This window comes from Oncorhynchus keta, chromosome 30 (assembly GCF_023373465.1).
Source record: "Oncorhynchus keta strain PuntledgeMale-10-30-2019 chromosome 30, Oket_V2, whole genome shotgun sequence".
In the NCBI taxonomy this organism is placed as follows: domain Eukaryota; kingdom Metazoa; phylum Chordata; class Actinopteri; order Salmoniformes; family Salmonidae; genus Oncorhynchus; species Oncorhynchus keta.
The window spans coordinates 27,183,170-27,204,352 of record NC_068450.1 but is presented as its reverse complement, the minus strand read 5'-3'; the positions used below and the strand labels follow the sequence as shown (position 1 = coordinate 27,204,352).

Genomic DNA, 21,183 nt, shown 5'->3' with positions numbered 1-21,183 from the left:
CAGTATCATCACTCCTGACAGGGTCCATTCCACCTCCCCTTTCTGCTCCTCCGTCCAGCGTTCAAACCGAAGCTGACGGGAGGAAGCTGTGTGAATATAAGACCAAACGGAAATGTGATTCTATAGCTCTCCTAGTCACTTTTCAACCAGGAGGTAACACTGCTGCATTGCAGTTCAGAAGGACATTCCCTCGCATTTCATTCATTACACATTGAGGCAGCGGCATCGCATGTGAAATCATCAGATGATATAAATCTGCTTACAACAACAATCCCCTAAGCTGCGCTGGTTTTGGAACACACTGAGGATGTCACGGGAGTGCTGACTGTAGATGTGAGGGAATGATGTGCCTGGTTCCAGGATGTATGGCTGCTAGTTAATACTGACTGGTCTTATATGTCATGTTGAAACAGATGATAAAATAGATGAGGAGAGCAGTGCTAATTGAGTTGCCCATCCCTGACAGCATGTGCCAACCCGGCAGGGGCTTCAATGGTGCCTCTTAGTGTTTCATTGAGGAAAGTGAAGGGGGGCTGAAGGTTTCCATCTCTATGTACAACACTGTTGGTGCGCCAGGCCCACGCATGCCATGACAGACTACTCTACTCTGGACCAATTCCTGCACTGCCTGGCTCAATGTAGCCCTTGTTCTCTGCTGCTCACAACCTCTCGCTCGCACACACACACACACGCACACACACACACACTGAGGTCAGGTGCAGTTACAGATCTTGCCAGTAGAGGGAGTCCTGCTCCTCCACTCACTAACCAGTCATGACACCCCAGGGTAATCTCGTTCCCAGACACTTCCGCCCAAATGAGTCTAGCGGACCAACACGTCACACTTGGCATTTGTTAGCCAATGCAGAGAGCTGGGAGAAACTCAACCAACAAATCATCTCCCACAACACCACAAGCACAGATCCACACCTCACAGTTATGTGATTCGCTAATATTAAATGATGACAAATACTTTACTCAGTAAGGTCACTCCCATAGAATCCTATGGTCACTCCCACTAAGGCCAATTTTGAGTGGTTGATATATCACGCTTATTTGCGCTGTGCGACGAGGTTACCCCCCGGGTCACAACAATAAATCCTCTGGTCTGTCACTGGGATGGAGAGGGACTGACAGACAGGCAGGAAGGGAGGGAGGTGGACTGTTATGTGTCACCATGTTAATCCACATTTCATAATATAAAATGGGCCTTTTTTGCCTAAAAACAGATGTTGAATATAATGACATCTTATTGGTCATCAATCCACTACTCTAGCCTATTAACTATGGGTCTGTATATTTGTCAGTAAAAACACCACAAATGTTTACATCTGAATGACTAGCATGCACAACAACAAAATGTTTACCTCTGAATGACTAGCATGCACAACAGATGTTTACCTCTGAATGACTAGCATGCACAACAACGTTTACCTCTGAATGACTAGCATGCACAACAGATGTTTACCTCTGAATGACTAGCATGCACAACAGATGTTTACCTCTGAATGACTAGCATGCACAACAGATGTTTACCTCTGAATGACTAGCATGCACACCAACGTTTACCTCTGAATGACTAGCATGCACACCAACGTTTACCTCTGAATGACTAGCATGCACACCAACGTTTACCTCTGAATGACTAGCATGCACACCAACGTTTACCTCTGAATGACTAGCATGCACAACAACGTTTACCTCTGAATGACTAGCATGCACACAACGTTTACCTCTGAATGACTAGCATGCACAACAACGTTTACCTCTGAATGACTTTACAACAATGTCCTCTGAATGACTAGCATGCACAACAGATGTTTACCTCTGAATGACTAGCATGCACAACAGATGTTTACCTCTGAATGACTAGCATGCACAACAACGTTTACCTCTGAATGACTAGCATGCACACCAACGTTTACCTCTGAATGACTAGCATGCACAACAACGTTTACCTCTGAATGACTAGCATGCACACCAACGTTTACCTCTGAATGACTAGCATGCACAACAACGTTTACCTCTGAATGACTAGCATGCACACCAACGTTTACCTCTGAATGACTAGCATGCACACCAACGTTTACCTCTGAATGACTAGCATGCACAACAACGTTTACCTCTGAATGACTAGCATGCACAACAACGTTTACCTCTGAATGACTAGCATGCACACCAACGTTTACCTCTGAATGACTAGCATGCACAACAACGTTTACCTCTGAATGACTAGCATGCACAACAACGTTTACCTCTGAATGACTAGCATGCACAACAACGTTTACCTCTGAATGACTAGCATGCACAACAGCGTTTACCTCTGAATGACTAGCATGCACAACAGCGTTTACCTCTGAATGACTAGCATGCACAACAACGTTTACCTCTGATTGACTAGCATGCACAACAGCGTTTACCTCTGAATGACTAGCATGCATAACAATATAAACAGAATACCAGTTTTGACAAATTTTGTTGAATTACTGCTATCACTACCAACTGATACCAACTCCCATTAAGATTCTTAAGCTATCTAAGGACATCATGAGGGTAATTTTCATCAATTTGTTAAAAATGTCCCATCAGTGGGTATATATAGAGTCTGAATGTTCTCCTGTAATTGTAATTATCTCTGAGAGGCAGAGTGACTTGAGGTAGAGACCATGTAGGTATGTAGATAACTCATTTCCCTCAGCGCTGTAACCCAATAGGACCTTTATAACCCTTGCCTTGATCATTTGGGATTTCCGTCTCTTTAAATCCGCTCCAAAGTTTCCAAACATAAGGAAAATGAAGGAAGTATTTTGGCTTCATTGTGGACAAGAGGAATAAGGAAGCATGAGTAGATAGGAACAACAGTTGAAAATAAAAACATGTTTTTCCTGAGAGGGGTGCAGGGGAGAGAGGGTAGAGGCATCCCAAAGGACAGTGTGAAAAGAGGAGAGGGGGTCACAGTGTAACTGCTGGCGCTATAGGATGCTGGGCTGGGTCCTAGGAGTCAGACATGGGTATGACAGTAGTATATCACCCCTTTAAGATGGCAAAGGACTGAGAGAGAAATAGAACAATGTGGGAAAGGGAAAAAAGGAAGATTAATGAGTTAGGGGAGGTACGGTGCACCCGGAAAGTACATTTTCAACATTTTGTTACGTTACAGCCTTATTATTTGAAAATTAATTCAATTAAATGTGTCATTATGGAGTACACACAATACCCAATAAGACAAAGTACTGACTAAGGGTCCGTAAACTTATGTAAATGTTATTTTCCCTTTTTTTGTGTGTAGATTGATCAGGGGGGGAAATTATGTAATCCATTGTAGAATAAGGCTGTAACTTAATAAAATGTGGAAAAAATCCAGGGGTCTGAATACTTTCTGAATGCACTGCATGGGGGGGTCAAAAGAGGTGAGAACCACAGTTTCTTTAAGAGAACATGTTTGTGGTCCAGGTTGCCTGCCTGTGCCTGCCAGTAAAAAGCATTCTTATTAGAAGTAGTGGTTGCTAAAAATAATGGAAAAGCCCAAAATGAGAAAAATTCAGACCTTTGTTGACTATCATACCCATGCTGTGGGGTAGTCAGAGCAGAGGCCCATCCAAATCCACCTTAAACAGTGAGGAAGGATTCTTACTAGAGACGGATCTTCTGTCTCTGGGCTCAGGGAGCCTGAAGGGAAGGGGAGGTCCTCCTCGGACCCCTCCCTCAGCGAGGGAAACACAGACAGCCCCCCCTCCTCGTCCTCCACCATGCCGTCCAGGCTGTCTGTGAGAGCAGCCAGCAGCGCCGCATTCTCATCTTCTATCTGGAGGGGGCAGGAGAGAGAGAGAGGGCATCAGTGAACACACTACTACCCACGTGCAACACAGTCAGTTACAACACAGAGCACTCTGCATTTGAATTCTGAAATGGCTACTCTAGTCTGAGAGCAACATCCATCCATACACAGTGTTGTTCGTTTTAGCAGCTGCCATGTTACTAAGAGCATAGAGTCTGGTGGTGGGATGATAACCGAGTGGAGACAGCCTATGGGAAGTAAACAAGGTTTCACCCCCCCCCAATCTGAAGGTTAAATGAACTAAGCTGGGAGATCAATGGCTTCCACACTGGCATCCAAAACAAGGCCCGGAGGCGTCCAAATCCAATCGCTACTCTATCCCGCTAAAATCAATCTGAAATAGGGATTATTATCAAGTGGATGGTAAATTAGACAACAGCGTTGGGTGGTGGGGCCCGGCTCAATCAATCACTACCATGGTAGGTGATGTTTATCAACACATTATATGACATCTGTGCATTAGTCTGATCAATAAAAATTGTAAAATGGGAGTCTACAACCTTATCATTCACTAAAACTGGAGCCTCTTCAGTTTACCAATAATCTGTGTAGTCTAGTCCAATGTAGGGTTGCAAAATTCTGTGAACTTTCAATAAATTCCCGGTTTTCCCGAAATCCCAGTTGGAGGATTCCTGGAGTCAGGAGGGAAATCCAGAATCATCCAAATAGGATTTCTGGAAATCAGAGAATTTATTGAAAGTCCCAGGCATTTTTCAACCCTATAATTTTAGAAGGGTTCCAAAGAAGTTATTTGGCTGAGAGAGAACCCTTTTTGGTTCCAAGTAGAACTCTTTTTTGTGTTCCATATAGAATCCTCTGTGAAAGGGTTCTTCTACGTGGAACCCAAAAGGGTTCTTCAAAGGGTTCTAATATGGGGAGAGCCGAAGAACCATTTTAGGTTCTAGATAGCACCTTTTTTCTAAGAGTTCTAGTCCCTATGTTGTAGTTCTATTGCATAGGGTAGGTGGTCATGGTGGAATCCTATCCTGGTCCCAGATCAGTTTCCAAGACAGAACAAACAGATATGGGCCCGTATCTACAATGCATCTCAGAGTAGGAGTGATGATCTAGGATCTGTCCATCTAATCTTATTCATTATGATCTGAAAGGTAAAACTGATCTGAGATTAGAACTCCTACTCTGAAAAAAAAAAAAAGGATTGATACGGGCCCAGGCTAGTGGAATCCTGAGACGCAGGCTGAGCATCTCACCTCAAAGAGCTCGGGGTCTCCTGTGCTGTACTGGATGGAGGCAGGGGAGATGTCGGCATTGTCGTTGCACCAGTGGAGCTCGCTGAGGCAGTTGACTGAGTCAAAGTCGCTGGCGTCCAGCTGAGAGAGGTCAATGTCAGGGAAGTCAGCGTCCAAGCGGTCCGAGCAGACCTCCTCCTCCCCATACTGTAGAGAGAGAGAGAGAGAGAGAGAGAGAGAGAGAGAGAGAGAGAGAGAGAGAGAGAGAGAGAGAGAGAGGAGACCGAGGGAGGGAGGGAGGGAGAGAGAGTGAAGAGGGAGGAAAGGTCAGGTTATACTCTTGTTTGATCAAAGTCCTTTTTAAGAAATACAGTACATTGAAGATATCATTGATATCTTATCGAATATATGTAAATATACATTACACCAATTCCATTGATATCAAATAGCTGTAATGGTTAATGGAAGGTTAATGGGCCAGCAGCCTCTACTAAAACCATGCTTGTCAGCAAGATCATATTAATGGAGGTGGGTAGACTACTACTACTAGTATGGTTGTCAATGACACAGAGCCCTATCAAAGAAACAGTCTCCCTCAGCACACGCTCATTACACCTAATGGACAGAGTGATGAAACATGCACCAGAGTCACAACAGACCAGAGTCACGAGACTGAGACCATCTGATAATGAGCCCCAGAAAACTTGGGATATTCTACTACAGAGCAGCAGTGCTGGGGGTCCTCTGGTAGTAAAACTGGGATATTCTACTACAGAGCAGCAGTGCTGGGGGTCTTCTGGTAGTAAAACTGGGATATTCTACTACAGAGCAGCAGTGCTGGGGGTCTTCTGGTTGTAAAACTGGGATATTCTACTACAGAGCAGCAGTGCTCTGGTAGTAAAACTGGGATATTCTACTACAGAGCAGCAGTGCTGGCAGTCCTCTGGTAGTAAAACTGGGATATTCTACTAGAGAGCAGCAGTGCTGGGGGTCTTCTGGTTGTAAAACTGGGATATTCTACTACAGAGCAGCAGTGCTGGCAGTCCTCTGGTAGTAAAACTGGGATATTCTACTACAGAGCAGCAGTACTGGCAGTCCTCTGGTAGTAAAACTGGGATATTCTACTACAGAGCAGCAGTGCTGGCAGTCCTCTGGTAGTAAAACTGGGATATTCTACTACAGAGCAGCAGTGCTGGCAGTCCTCTGGTAGTAAAACTGGGATATTCTACTACAGAGCAGCAGTGCTGGCAGTCCTCTGGTAGTAAAACTGGGATATTCCACTACAGAGCAGCAGTGCTGGGGGTCTTCTGGTAGTAAAACTGGGATATTCTACTTCAGAGCAACAGATATTCTACTACCGCTGCTGGGGGGTCTTCTGGTAGTAAAACTGCTGGCAGTCCTCTGGTAGTAAAACTGGGATATTCTACTACAGAGAAGCAGTCATCTGGTAGTAAAACTGGGATATTCTACTACAGAGCAGCAGTCATCTGGTAGTAAAACTGGGATATTCTAGTACAGAGCAGCAGTCATCTGGTAGTAAAACTGGGATATTCTACTACAGAGCAGCAGTCATCTGGTAGTAAAACTGGGATATTATACTACAGAGCAGCAGTCATCTGGTAGTAAGACTGGGATATTCTACTACAGAGCAGCAGTGCTCGCAGTCCTCTGGTAGTAAAACTGGGATATTCTACTACAGAGCAGCAGTGCTCGCAGTCCTCTGGTAGTAAACTGGGATATTCTACTACAGAGCAGCAGTGCTGGCAGTCCTCTGGTAGTAAAACTGGGATATTCTACTACAGAGCAGCAGTGCTGGCAGTCCTCTGGTAGTAAAACTGGGATATTCTACTACAGAGCAGCAGTGCTCGCAGTCCTCTGGTAGTAAAACTGGGATATTCTACTACAGGATATTCTACTACAGAGCAGCAGTCATCTGGTAGTAAAACTGGGATATTCTACTTCAGAGCAGCAGTCATCTGGTAGTAAAACTGGGATATTCTACTACAGAGCAGCAGTCATCTGGTAGTAAAACTGGGATATTCTACTTCAGAGCAGCAGTGCTGGCAGTCCTCTGGTAGTAAAACTGGGATATTCTACTACAGAGCAGCAGTGCTGGGGGTCTTCTGGTAGTAAAACTGGGATATTCTACTTCAGAGCAACAGTGCTGGCAGTCCTCTGGTAGTAAAACTGGGATATTCTACTACAGAGCAGCAGTACTGGCAGTCCTCTGGTAGTAAAACTGGGATATTCTACTACAGAGCAGCAGTGCTGGCAGTCCTCTGGTAGTAAAACGGGGATATTCTACTACAGAGCAGCAGTGCTGGCAGTCCTCTGGTAGTAAAACTGGGATATTCTACTACAGAGCAGCAGTGCTGGCAGTCCTCTGGTAGTAAAACTGGGATATTCTACTACAGAGCAGCAGTGCTGGGGGTCTTCTGGTAGTACAACTGGGATATTCTACTTCAGAGCAACAGTGCTGGCAGTCCTCTGGTAGTAAAACTGGGATATTCTACTACAGAGAAGCAGTCATCTGGTAGTAAAACTGGGATATTCTACTACAGAGCAGCAGTCATCTGGTAGTAAAACTGGGATATTCTAGTACAGAGCAGCAGTCATCTGGTAGTAAAACTGGGATATTCTACTACAGAGCAGCAGTCATCTGGTAGTAAAACTGGGATATTATACTACAGAGCAGCAGTCATCTGGTAGTAAGACTGGGATATTCTACTACAGAGCAGCAGTGCTCGCAGTCCTCTGGTAGTAAAACTGGGATATTCTACTACAGAGCAGCAGTGCTCGCAGTCCTCTGGTAGTAAACTGGGATATTCTACTACAGAGCAGCAGTGCTGGCAGTCCTCTGGTAGTAAAACTGGGATATTCTACTACAGAGCAGCAGTGCTGGCAGTCCTCTGGTAGTAAAACTGGGATATTCTACTACAGAGCAGCAGTGCTCGCAGTCCTCTGGTAGTAAAACTGGGATATTCTACTACAGAGCAGCAGTCATCTGGTAGTAAAACTGGGATATTCTACTTCAGAGCAGCAGTCATCTGGTAGTAAAACTGGGATATTCTACTACAGAGCAGCAGTCATCTGGTAGTAAAACTGGGATATTCTACTTCAGAGCAGCAGTGCTGGCAGTCCTCTGGTAGTAAAACTGGGATATTCTACTACAGAGCAGCAGTGCTGGGGGTCTTCTGGTAGTAAAACTGGGATATTCTACTTCAGAGCAACAGTGCTGGCAGTCCTCTGGTAGTAAAATTGGGATATTCTACTACAGAGAAGCAGTCATCTGGTAGTAAAACTGGGATATTCTACTACAGAGCAGCAGTCATCTGGTAGTAAAACTGGGATATTCTACTTCAGAGCAGCAGTGCTGGCAGTCCTCTGGTAGTAAAACTGGGATATTCTACTACAGAGCAGCAGTGCTGGGGGTCTTCTGGTAGTAAAACTGGGATATTCTACTTCAGAGCAACAGTGCTGGCAGTCCTCTGGTGGTAAAACTGGGATATTCTACTACAGAGCAGCAGTGCAGTCCTCTGGTAGTAAAACTGGGATATTCTACTACAGAGCAGCAGTGCTGGCAGTCTCTGGTAGTAAAACTGGGATATTCTACTACAGAGCAGCAGTGCTGGCAGTCCTCTGGTAGTAAAACTGGGATATTCTACTACAGAGCAGCAGTGCTGGCAGTCCTCTGGTAGTAAAACTGGGATATTCTACTACAGAGCAGCAGTGCTGGCAGTCCTCTGGTAGTAAAACTGGGATATTCTACTACAGAGCAGCAGTGCTGGCAGTCCTCTGGTAGTAAAACTGGGATATTCTACTACAGAGCAGCAGTGCTGGCAGTCCTCTGGTAGTAAAACTGGGATATTTTACTACAGAGCAGCAGTCCTCTGGTAGTAAAACTGGGATATTCTACTACAGAGCAGCAGTCATCTGGTAGTAAAACTGGGATATTCTACTACAGAGCAGCAGTCATCTGGTAGTAAAACTGGGATATTCTACTACAGAGCAGCAGTGCTTGCAGTCCTCTGGTAGTAAAACTGGGATATTCTACTACAGAGCAGCAGTGCTTGCAGTCCTCTGGTAGTAAAACTGGGATATTCTACTACAGAGCAGCAGTGCTGGCAGTCCTCTGGTAGTAAAACTGGGATATTCCACTACAGAGCAGCAGTGCATCTTCTGGTAGTACAACTGGGATATTCTACTTCAGAGCAACAGTGCTGGCAGTCCTCTGGTAGTAAAACTGGGATATTCTACTACAGAGAAGCAGTCATCTGGTAGTAAAACTGGGATATTCTACTACAGAGCAGCAGTCATCTGGTAGTAAAACTGGGATATTCTAGTACAGAGCAGCAGTCATCTGGTAGTAAAACTGGGATATTCTACTACAGAGCAGCAGTCATCTGGTAGTAAAACTGGGATATTATACTACAGAGCAGCAGTCATCTGGTAGTAAAACTGGGATATTCTACTACAGAGCAGCAGTGCTCGCAGTCCTCTGGTAGTAAAACTGGGATATTCTACTACAGAGCAGCAGTGCTCGCAGTCCTCTGGTAGTAAACTGGGATATTCTACTACAGAGCAGCAGTGCTGGCAGTCCTCTGGTAGTAAAACTGGGATATTCTACTACAGAGCAGCAGTGCTGGCAGTCCTCTGGTAGTAAAACTGGGATATTCTACTACAGAGCAGCAGTGCAGTCCTCTGGTAGTAAAACTGGGATATTCTACTACAGAGCAGCAGTAAGTAAAACTGGGATATTCTACTACAGAGCAGCAGTCATCTGGTAGTAAAACTGGGATATTCTACTACAGAGCAGCAGTCATCTGGTAGTAAAACTGGGATATTCTACTACAGAGCAGCAGTCATCTGGTAGTAAAACTGGGATATTCTACTTCAGAGCAGCAGTGCTGGCAGTCCTCTGGTAGTAAAACTGGGATATTCTACTACAGAGCAGCAGTGCTGGGGGTCTTCTGGTAGTAAAACTGGGATATTCTACTTCAGAGCAACAGTGCTGGCAGTCCTCTGGTGGGAAAACTGGGATATTCTACTACAGAGCAGCAGTGCTGGCAGTCCTCTGGTAGTAAAACTGGGATATTCTACTACAGAGCAGCAGTGCTGGCAGTCCTCTGGTAGTAAAACTGGGATATTCTACTACAGAGCAGCAGTGCTGGCAGTCCTCTGGTAGTAAAACTGGGATATTCTACTACAGAGCAGCAGTGCTGGCAGTCCTCTGGTAGTAAAACTGGGATATTCTACTACAGAGCAGCAGTGCTGGGGGTCTTCTGGTAGTACAACTGGGATATTCTACTTCAGAGCAACAGTGCTGGCAGTCCTCTGGTAGTAAAACTGGGATATTCTACTACAGAGAAGCAGTCATCTGGTAGTAAAACTGGGATATTCTACTACAGAGCAGCAGTCATCTGGTAGTAAAACTGGGATATTCTAGTACAGAGCAGCAGTCATCTGGTAGTAAAACTGGGATATTCTACTACAGAGCAGCAGTCATCTGGTAGTAAAACTGGGATATTATACTACAGAGCAGCAGTCATCTGGTAGTAAGACTGGGATATTCTACTACAGAGCAGCAGTGCTCGCAGTCCTCTGGTAGTAAAACTGGGATATTCTACTACAGAGCAGCAGTGCTCGCAGTCCTCTGGTAGTAAAACTGGGATATTCTACTACAGAGCAGCAGTGCTGGCAGTCCTCTGGTAGTAAAACTGGGATATTCTACTACAGAGCAGCAGTGCTGGCAGTCCTCTGGTAGTAAAACTGGGATATTCTACTACAGAGCAGCAGTGCTCGCAGTCCTCTGGTAGTAAAACTGGGATATTCTACTACAGAGCAGCAGTCATCTGGTAGTAAAACTGGGATATTCTACTTCAGAGCAGCAGTCATCTGGTAGTAAAACTGGGATATTCTACTACAGAGCAGCAGTCATCTGGTAGTAAAACTGGGATATTCTACTTCAGAGCAGCAGTGCTGGCAGTCCTCTGGTAGTAAAACTGGGATATTCTACTACAGAGCAGCAGTGCTGGGGGTCTTCTGGTAGTAAAACTGGGATATTCTACTTCAGAGCAACAGTGCTGGCAGTCCTCTGGTAGTAAAATTGGGATATTCTACTACAGAGAAGCAGTCATCTGGTAGTAAAACTGGGATATTCTACTACAGAGCAGCAGTCATCTGGTAGTAAAACTGGGATATTCTACTTCAGAGCAGCAGTGCTGGCAGTCCTCTGGTAGTAAAACTGGGATATTCTACTACAGAGCAGCAGTGCTGGGGGTCTTCTGGTAGTAAAACTGGGATATTCTACTTCAGAGCAACAGTGCTGGCAGTCCTCTGGTGGGAAAACTGGGATATTCTACTACAGAGCAGCAGTGCTGGCAGTCCTCTGGTAGTAAAACTGGGATATTCTACTACAGAGCAGCTGGTGCTGGGGGTCTTCAGAGCAGCAGTCATCTGGTAGTGCTGGCAGTCCTCTGGTAGTAAAACTGGGATATTCTACTACAGAGCAGCAGTGCTGGCAGTCCTCTGGTAGTAAAACTGGGATATTCTACTACAGAGCAGCAGTGCTGGCAGTCCTCTGGTAGTAAAACTGGGATATTCTACTACAGAGCAGCAGTGCTGGCAGTCCTCTGGTAGTAAAACTGGGATATTCTACTACAGAGCAGTAGTGCTGGCAGTCCTCTGGTAGTAAAACTGGGATATTCTACGACAGAGCAGCAGTGCTGGCAGTCCTCTGGTAGTAAAACTGGGATATTTTACTACAGAGCAGCAGTCCTCTGGTAGTAAAACTGGGATATTCTACTACAGAGCAGCAGTCATCTGGTAGTAAAACTGGGATATTCTACGACAGAGCAGCAGTCATCTGGTAGTAAAACTGGGATATTCTACTACAGAGCAGCAGTGCTTGCAGTCCTCTGGTAGTAAAACTGGGATATTCTACTACAGAGCAGCAGTGCTTGCAGTCCTCTGGTAGTAAAACTGGGATATTCTACTACAGAGCAGCAGTGCTGGCAGTCCTCTGGTAGTAAAACTGGGATATTCTACGACAGAGCAGCAGTGTTGGCAGTCCTCTGGTAGTAAAACTGGGATATTCTACTACAGAGCAGCAGTGCTGGCAGTCATCTGGTAGTAAAACTGGGATATTCTACTACAGAGCAGCAGTGCTGGCAGTCCTCTGGTAGTAAAACTGGGATATTCTACGACAGAGCAGCAGTGCTGGCAATCCTCTGGTAGTAAAACTGGGATATTCTACGACAGAGCAGCAGTGCTGGCAGTCCTCTGGTAGTGGTTTGGGGAATAAGCCAGAGTGAAGGGATGTGACTAGTCCCCTGGGGAGAGAGATGGAAAACACATTTCATGAAGAGAGGGACAGAACAGGAAATAGGCTATGCCTGTGGAGAGTGGAGCTGGAGAGGACTTGGAGGAGAAGAGTAGTGTGTGTGTGTGTGTGTGTACTTTTATGATTGGGGTGATGTTTAAACAAAATGGGTACCATTGAAGTTTAGATTTTTTTTAAATATATATATTTTTTATATATATACAGTTGAAGTCGGAAGTTTACATACACTTAGGATTATGTCTTTAAAACTCGTTTTTCAACTACTCCACAAATGCCTTGTTAACAAACCATAGTTTTGGCAAGTCCGTTAGGACATCTACTATGCGCATGACACAAGTAATTTTTCCAACAATTGTTTACAGACAGATTATTTAACTTATAATTCACTGTATCACAATTCCAGTGGGTCAGAAGTTTACATACACTAAATTCGCTGTGCCTTTAAACAGCTTGGAAAATTCCAGAAAATGATGTCATGGCTTTAGAAGCTTCTGATAGGCTACTTGACATCATTTGAGTCAACTGGAGGTGTACCTGTGGATGTATTCCAAGGCCTATCTTCAAACTCAGTGCATCTTTGCTTGACATCATGGGAAACTCAAAATAGATCAGCCAAGACCTCAGAAAAAAAAGTCTGGTTCATCCTTGGGAGCAATTTCCAAACGCCTGAAGGTACCACGTTCATCTGTACAAACAATAGTACGCAAGTATAAACACCATGGGACCACCCAAGCATACTTCCAAAGTTGAGGCAAAATGGCTTAAGGACAACAAAGTCAAGGTATTGGAGTGGCCATAACAAAGCCCTGACCTCAAACCTATAGAACATTTGTGGGCAGAACTGAAAAAGTGTGTGCGACCAAGTAGGCCTACAAACCTGACTCAGTTACACCAGCTCTGTCAGGAGGAATGGGACAAAATTCACCTAACTTATTTTGAGAAGCTTGTGGAAGGCTACCGAAATGATTTACCCAAGTTAAACCATTTAAAAGAAATGCTACCAAATACTAATTGAGTGTATGTAAACTTCTGACCCACTGGGAATGTGATAAAATAAATAAAAGCTGAAATAAGTCCACGCAAGATCTCACCCCGTGGGGTCAAAATGATCACAAGAACGGTGAGCAAAAATCTCAGAACCACACGGGGGACCTAGTGAATGACCTGCAGAGAGCTGGGACCAAAGTAACAAAGCCTACCATCGGTAACACACTACGCCGCCAGGGACTCAAATCCTGCAGTGCCAGACGTGTCCCCCTGCTTAAGCCAGTACATGTCCAGGCCCGTCTGAAGTTTGCTAGAGAGCATTTGGATGATCCAGAAGAAGATTGGGAGAATGTCATATGGTCAGATGAAACCAAAATATAACTTTTTGGTAAAAACTCAACTCGTCGTGTTTGGAGGACAAAGAATGCTGAGTTGCATCCAAAGAACACCATACCTACTGTGAAGCATGGGGGTGGAAACATCATGCTTTGGGGCTGTTTTTTCTGCAAAGGGACCAGGACGACTGATCCGTGTAAAGGAAAGAATGAATGGGGCCATGTATCGTGAGATTTTGAGTGAAAACCTCCTTCCATCAGCAAGGGCATTGAAGATGAAACGTGGCTGGGTCTTTCAGCATGACAATGATCCCAAACACACTGCCCGGGCAACGAAGGAGTGGCTTCGTAAGAAGCATTTAAAGGTCCTGGAGTGGCCTAGCCAGTCTCCAGATCTCAACCCCATAGAAAATCTTTGGAGGGAGTTGAAAGTCCGTGTTGCCCATCAACAGCCCCAAAACATCACTGCTCTAGAGGAGATCTGCATGGAGGAATGGGCCAAAATACCAGCAACAGTGTGTGAAAACCTTGTGAATACTTACAGAAAACGTTTGACCTCTGTCATTGCCAACAAAGGGTATATAACAAAGTATTGAGATAAACTTTTGTTATTGACCAAATACTTATTTTCCACCATAATTTGCAAATAAATTCATTAAAAATCCTACAATGTGATTTTCTGGATTTTTCTTCTTCTCATTTTGTCTGTCATAGTTGAAGTGTACCTATGATGAAAATTTCAGGCCTCTCTCATCTCTTTAAGTGGGAGAACTTGCACAATTGGTGGCTGACTAAATACTTTTTTGCCCCACTGTATGTGTATATATATATATATATATATATAGGGCATAAGGTTAACAGTGTGGTTAAGGTTAGGGTTAGGGCATAAGGTTAACAGTGTGGTTAAGGTTAGGGTTAGGGCATAAGGTTAACCGTGTGGTTAAGGTTAGGGTTAGGGCATAAGGTTAACAGTGTGGTTAAGGTTAGGGTTAGGGCATACGGTTAACAGTGTGGTTAAGGTTAGGGTTAGGGCATAAGGTTAACAGTGTGGTTAAGGTTAGGGTTAGGGCATAAGGTTAACAGTGTGGTTAAGGTTAGGGTTAGGGCATAAGGTTAACAGTGTGGTTAAGGTTAGGGTTAGGGCATAAGGTTAACAGTGTGGTTAAGGTTAGGGTTAGGGCATAAGGTTAACAGTGTGGTTAAGGTTAGGGTTAGGGCATAAGGTTAAAAGTGTGGTTAAGGTTAGGGTTAGGTTGAAAATCTCATTTTAAGAAGATCAATTATAGAAATAGGCGGGTTTTATGACTGTGTCTGTGGTAACTGGTGACAACCTCTGGTAGCTAGCCAGGACTGTGGTAGATTGAACAGCACTGCCCCCTAGCGGTCACACACAGGACCATATCTGAATTGTGAATTAATGTAATTTGATTTATTTTTTTCTTGTTGTTTAAACAATAAAAACATGGCAGTTTAAAGGATAAGAATGTTTTACATTTGTTCCATTCCTGGTTTCTGATAGTTGTCTTTGGTGTGCCAGAGGGGGACACTGGTATACAGGGTGTGCCTGACTTTGACAATGCGGTTTGCAGGTGGCCCCTAGCAGAGCCTAACTATAATATTCAGAGCCTGAATATTCTGTGCCACAGAGCCCTAGCTAAGCATCTTTGATTAAATGTGACTAACACTAAATACTCCAGCTCTGTTTCACGTCGCACCCGCCTCTACTAACCAATCCAATCCAATTTCACTCATTTCATTAAACTAGTCCAGGGTCAGCCTGGTTACAACCAATCATCAGAAATCACTTCCAGCAACGCTTTCTGTGGACAATGAGATGAGTGGTCTTGTTGAGACAAGCAGAACAAGGGTAATTTCGTCCCTGTGAAAAACACACCTTTTCAAACACACATTACATTTCCAGGACATTGAAAAGCCACAAACTAGCCTATCGGTGCCTTGTTGTCTAGTTAGTGAGTTGTAAACTTATCACAGGAAAGCTGTGTTCTCTTTGATGGAAACCAACCTTTAGTGCGATGTTAGCAACTCTACATTATGTTTGTTGGATCAGAGATTAGGGGTTAATAAATTGATAAAAGTTATATAAATTGCAGATGTAGGCCAACACAGTTGTGTGTGTGTGCCACTGTAATGATCAACGGACTGGTTCCTCAAGCCAACTCAATTATAATGTTCTCTGGCTGAGCGAGAGACAGAGAGAGAGAGCTGAGGTGGTAGGCTTGCGTTTGATATCTCAGAAGATGTGGGAGGAGTAAAGAGGAGAGAGTATGGGGAGAATGGCCTCTACATGGCCCTCCCCCATCCATCCTTTCTGCAGGTCTGACTCCAGCGGGGAGTGTGTGTGGGTGATGGAGCCTTTAAGCACTCCTCTCTCCCCCCATGTTCAATTTAAGTGCTTTATTGGCACGGGAAACATATATTAACATTGCCAAAGCAAGTGATGTAGATAAAACAAAATTGAAATAAACAATACAAATTAAAAGTAAACAACGTTTATCAAAATTGGGTTTATTTTCAAATTCTTTGTGGATCTGTGTAATCTGAGGGAAATATGTGTCTCTAATATGGTCATACATTTGACAGGAGGTTAGGAAGTGCAGCTCAGTTTCCACCTCATTTTGTGGGCAGTGTGCACATAGCCTGAAGGCCAGGTCTGCCTATGGCGACCTTTCTCAATAGAAAGGCTATTGTCAAAGCTTTCCTTAAATTTAGGTCAGTCACAGTGGTTAGGTATTCTGCCACTGTGTACTCTCTGTTTAGGGCCAAATAGCATTCTAGTTTGCTCAGATTTATTTTGTTTTTGAGCTCCCAAGTGGCACAGTGGTCTTAGGCAATGCAACTCAGTACTAGAGATCTCACTACAGACACCCTGATTCAAATCCAGGCTGTATCACAACTGGCCATGATTGGGAGTCCCATAGGGCGGTGCACAATTGGCCCAGTGTCGTCTGGGTTTGGTCGTCCTTTTAAATAAGAATGTGTTCTTAACTAAATAAAGATAAATAAAAAAATGTCAATTTTTTAAAAATTCTTTCTGATGTGTCAAGTAATTATATTTTTGTTTTCTCATGATTTGGTTGGGTCTAATTGTGTTGCTGTCATGGGGCTCTGTTTGTGAACAGAGGACCAGCTTGCAGAGTCTCAATTTGGTGTTTGTCCCATTTTGTGAATTCTTGGTTGGTAAGCGGACCCCAGACCTCACAACTTGCCAGATACTAATTGGTATGTCGAATCTTATGTTCCTTTTGATGGCATAGAAGACCCTTCTTGCCTTGTCTCTGATGTTTAGGCAGAGGTATGTATAGTATTTTTGATCTCTCTCTCTCTCTCTCTCTCTCTCTCTCTCTCTCTCTCTCTCTCTCTCTCTCTCTTTCCAGGCAGGCTTTGTGTTTTTGACCTGTTTCTCCCCCTCCCTTGTCTCCATAGCAGAAAGCCTGGATATCAATCAATAAAAACATCCTTAGGCTCTGAAGGTTTAAGGTCACAGGGAGAACTGTCAAGCACACACGCAAATACTCACTGTATGCATGCACACACACACGCACGCACGCACACATACATACACACACACACGCACGCACCCATGTACACACACCGATATGCACGCATGTACAGTTTTTTTGTTGTTGTTATTTCCCCCCTCAATTTAGTGATATCCAATTGATAGTTACAGTCATATCCCATCACTGCCATGCAGCCATGCATCCTCCGAAACACGACAGCCAAGCCGCACTGCTTCTTAACACACTGCCCACTTACCCCAGCAGCCAGCCGCACCAATGTGTCGGAGGAAACACTGTACAGCTGCCGACAGAAGTCAGCGTGCTGAGCGTGATGGGACAAGGACACAACCCGGGATCGAACCCAGATCTGTAGACTGCTGCACCACTCATGACATGGACGTGCATTGAGGCCACTCCCCCCACTGCAGTTATGCATCATGTAGCAGATTTAATCACGTACCACAGCCACACCATTGAACCACAGCCACACCATTGAACCACAGCCACACCATTGAACCACAGCCACACCATTGAACCACAGCCACACCATTGAACCACAGCCACACCATTGAACCAGAGTCACACCATTGAACCACAGCCACACCATTGAACCACAGCAACACCATTGAACCAGAGTCACACCATTGAACCAGCCACACCATTGAACCAGAGCCTCACCATTGAACCACAGCCACACCATTGAACCAGAGCCACACCATTGAAACAGCCACACCATTGAACCAGAGCCGCACCACTGAACCAGAGCCACACCATTGAACCAGAGCCACACCATTGAACCACAGCCACACCACTGAACCAGAGCCACACCACTGAACCAGAGCCACACCATTGAACCAGAGCAACACCATTGAACCACAGCCACACCACTGAACCAGAGCCACACCACTGAACCAGAGCCACACCACTGAACCAGAGCCACACCATTGAACCAGAGCCACACCATTGAACCAGAGCCACACCATTGAACCAGAGCCACACCATTGAACCACAGCCGCACCATTGAACCAGAGCCACACCATTGAACCACAGACACACCATTGAACCAGAGCCACACCACTGAACCAGAGCCACACCATTGAACCAGAGCCACACCATTGAACCAGAGCCTCACCATTGAACCACAGCCACACCATTGAACCAGAGCCACACCATTGAAACACAGCCACACCATTGAACCAGAGCCGCACCACTGAACCAGAGCCACACCATTGAACCAGAGCCACACCATTGAACCACAGCCACACCACTGAACCAGAGCCACACCACTGAACCAGAGCCACACCAATGAACCAGAGCCACACCATTGAACCAGAGCCACACCATTGAACCAGAGCCACACCATTGAACCACAGCCGCACCATTGAACCAGAGCCACACCATTGAACCAGAGCCGCACCACTGAACCAGAGCCACACCATTGAACCAGAGCCACACCATTGAACCACAGCCGCACCACTGAACCAGAGCCACACCATTGAACCAGAGCAACACCATTGAACCACAGCCACACCACTGAACCAGAGCCACACCACTGAACCAGAGCCACACCACTGAACCAGAGCCACACCATTGAACCAGAGCCACACCATTGAACCAGAGCCACACCATTGAACCAGAGCCACACCATTGAACCAGAGCCACACCATTGAACCACAGACACACCATTGAACCAGAGCCGCACCACTGAACCAGAGCCACACCATTGAACCAGAGCCACACCATTGAACCAGAGCCTCACCATTGAACCACAGCCACACCATTGAACCAGAGCCACACCATTGAAACACAGCCACACCATTGAACCAGAGCCGCACCACTGAACCAGAGCCACACCATTGAACCAGAGCCACACCATTGAACCACAGCCACACCACTGAACCAGAGCCACACCACTGAACCAGAGCCACACCAATGAACCAGAGCCACACCATTGAACCAGAGCCACACCATTGAACCAGAGCCACACCATTGAACCAGAGCCGCACCATTGAACCAGAGCCACACCATTGAACCACAGCCGCACCATTGAACCAGAGCCACACCATTGAACCAGAGCCGCACCACTGAACCAGAGCCACACCATTGAACCAGAGCCACACCATTGAACCACAGCCGCACCACTGAACCAGAGCCACACCACTGAACCAGAGCCACACCATTGAACCAGAGCCACACCATTGAACCAGAGCCACACCAGAGCCACACCATTGAACCAGAGCCACACCATTGAACCAGAGCCGCACCATTGAACCAGAGCCACACCATTGAACCAGAGCCACACCATTGAACCAGAGCCACACCATTGAACCAGAGCCGCACCATTGAACCAGAGCCACACCATTGAACCAGAGCCTCACCATTGAACCAGAGCCACACCATTGAACCAGAGCCGCACCACTGAACCAGAGCCGCACCACTGAACCAAAGCCGCACCACTGAACCAAAGCCGCACCACTGAACCACAACAACACCTTAATTGAAGTGGCTGTGGCCTCTGTCATTTAGTAATACTACACACTGTCTGTGGGGATCCATGCTGGTGGCCACTCACCAGAACTGAATCTCTATAGAAGGAGTTCTAATCTAGGATTTGTTGATATAATTTTATTTATTATGATATGAAAGCCTAAACTGATCCTAGAACAGCACTCTTAGTCTGAGATGAATTGTGGATACGGGCCCAGGAATCACAATGCAGGAATCATCTAAAGCATGTAATAATGAGCTGTGGTGTGAATTGTTGCTAACTCAAAGGAGGTTATGTATAATAATCAACCTATCAAATGCAGAGTGGATATTTTTTCCTTGTGTGGACCTAAAAGGAAATGAGTCAGTGCTCTAAAGTGGCATCAGAAACTGCCAACTGAGACATGAAAACAGTGTTATGTGTTGTGTGAAACTACACACAGAGATAATTATGCTAATGTTGGCTGGCACATCATTGTTAATCCGGCCATAACCTACTATCAAGAACACCACCACCGTCCTTTCAGCTCTCCTGTTTTCATTTCTGTGTTCTGCCTTTTCTGTCATCCTCCTCGTCCCCTTGTTCTCTCGCTCCCCCTTAGCTGCTATGGGGACATGTAGCCTACACCACCACCTCTGAAATATGTGACATCAACAGAAAGCCCAAGGTGACAAGGGAGAATAAACCAGGAAGGAATGTCAACTATGCACTCCTTATCGATGTCCATGTCTGTTTACAGCCAATCAGAGCCCAGTATTAGCCCTTTACGGCTGTATTTGTATCTGTGTTTAATCCACTGAAAAGGACCAGAAAAGAAGCGGGGGGAAAAAACACACAAAAAAGTTGTTCTTCATAATATTTGACAACTTTTTACGTTTCATAATTTGTCCTGAAGAGGGCGCTATAAGCCTATCTTGCCTTCGCACTACAGCAAGACTTTTCACCCAACGCAACTACACCAGTCAGAGAGAAGAGTGAACTACTATTAACTAACGGTTAATGCTTCTATGGTGAGTGTTGAGTAGATAGAAGCTTGCCAGCTCAATAAAGTGCCAAAAATACACACTGGCCATAGAATTACTGTCAGGTGAAGTGTCATGGTTCGTTGTTCGGTGTCATGACAAACAATAGATGCTATATGTCCAAAATGTAAAGCAAGAGCTGTGCTAAGAACGTTCAACTCTGTGTTAACGTTACAGCCCTTTAGTGAAACCCGTGAAATCTGACATGTTATATTTGTGGCTGCAAGGAGCCAAGGTAAGTTGCTAGCTAGCATTAAACTTATCTTGTAAAAAAAGCAATCTTCACATAATCACTAGTTAACTACACATGGTTGATGATATTACTAGTTTAACTAGCTTGTCCTGTGTTGCATATAATCAATACGGTGCCTGTTAATTTATCATCGAATCACAGCCTACTTAAACTTCGACAAACGGGGGATGATTTAACAAAAGCGTATTCGCGAAAAAGCACTATCGT

At 45.1% G+C, this 21,183-nt stretch overlaps 1 protein-coding gene and 1 long non-coding RNA gene across 3 annotated transcripts in view; both read right to left on the bottom strand.

The window, feature by feature from the left end:
* Nucleotides 1-21,183, bottom strand: part of LOC118363946 (peroxisome proliferator-activated receptor gamma coactivator 1-beta-like) — a 106,705-nt gene that overhangs the window by 24,126 nt on the left and 61,396 nt on the right. Inside the window, exons 2-3 of the mRNA XM_052488089.1 lie at nucleotides 5,050-5,235; nucleotides 3,635-3,805 (exon numbers count right to left, since the gene is read on the bottom strand). Of these exons, the coding sequence (XP_052344049.1) occupies nucleotides 3,635-3,805; nucleotides 5,050-5,235 (357 nt within the window). The remainder of the gene's footprint in view (nucleotides 1-3,634; nucleotides 3,806-5,049; nucleotides 5,236-21,183) is intronic.
* On the bottom strand, nucleotides 1,635-2,605 carry LOC127913965 (uncharacterized). 2 transcript variants are annotated; one of them, XR_008087431.1, is made up of 3 exons: nucleotides 2,190-2,605; nucleotides 2,058-2,156; nucleotides 1,635-1,701 (listed from the first exon to the last, which is right to left on the bottom strand). It is a non-coding gene; the product is annotated as an uncharacterized LOC127913965 (long non-coding RNA). The 2 variants fall into 2 exon arrangements; XR_008087432.1 differs by lacking the exon at nucleotides 1,635-1,701 and adding an exon at nucleotides 1,865-2,057 and having other exon boundaries at nucleotides 2,091-2,156.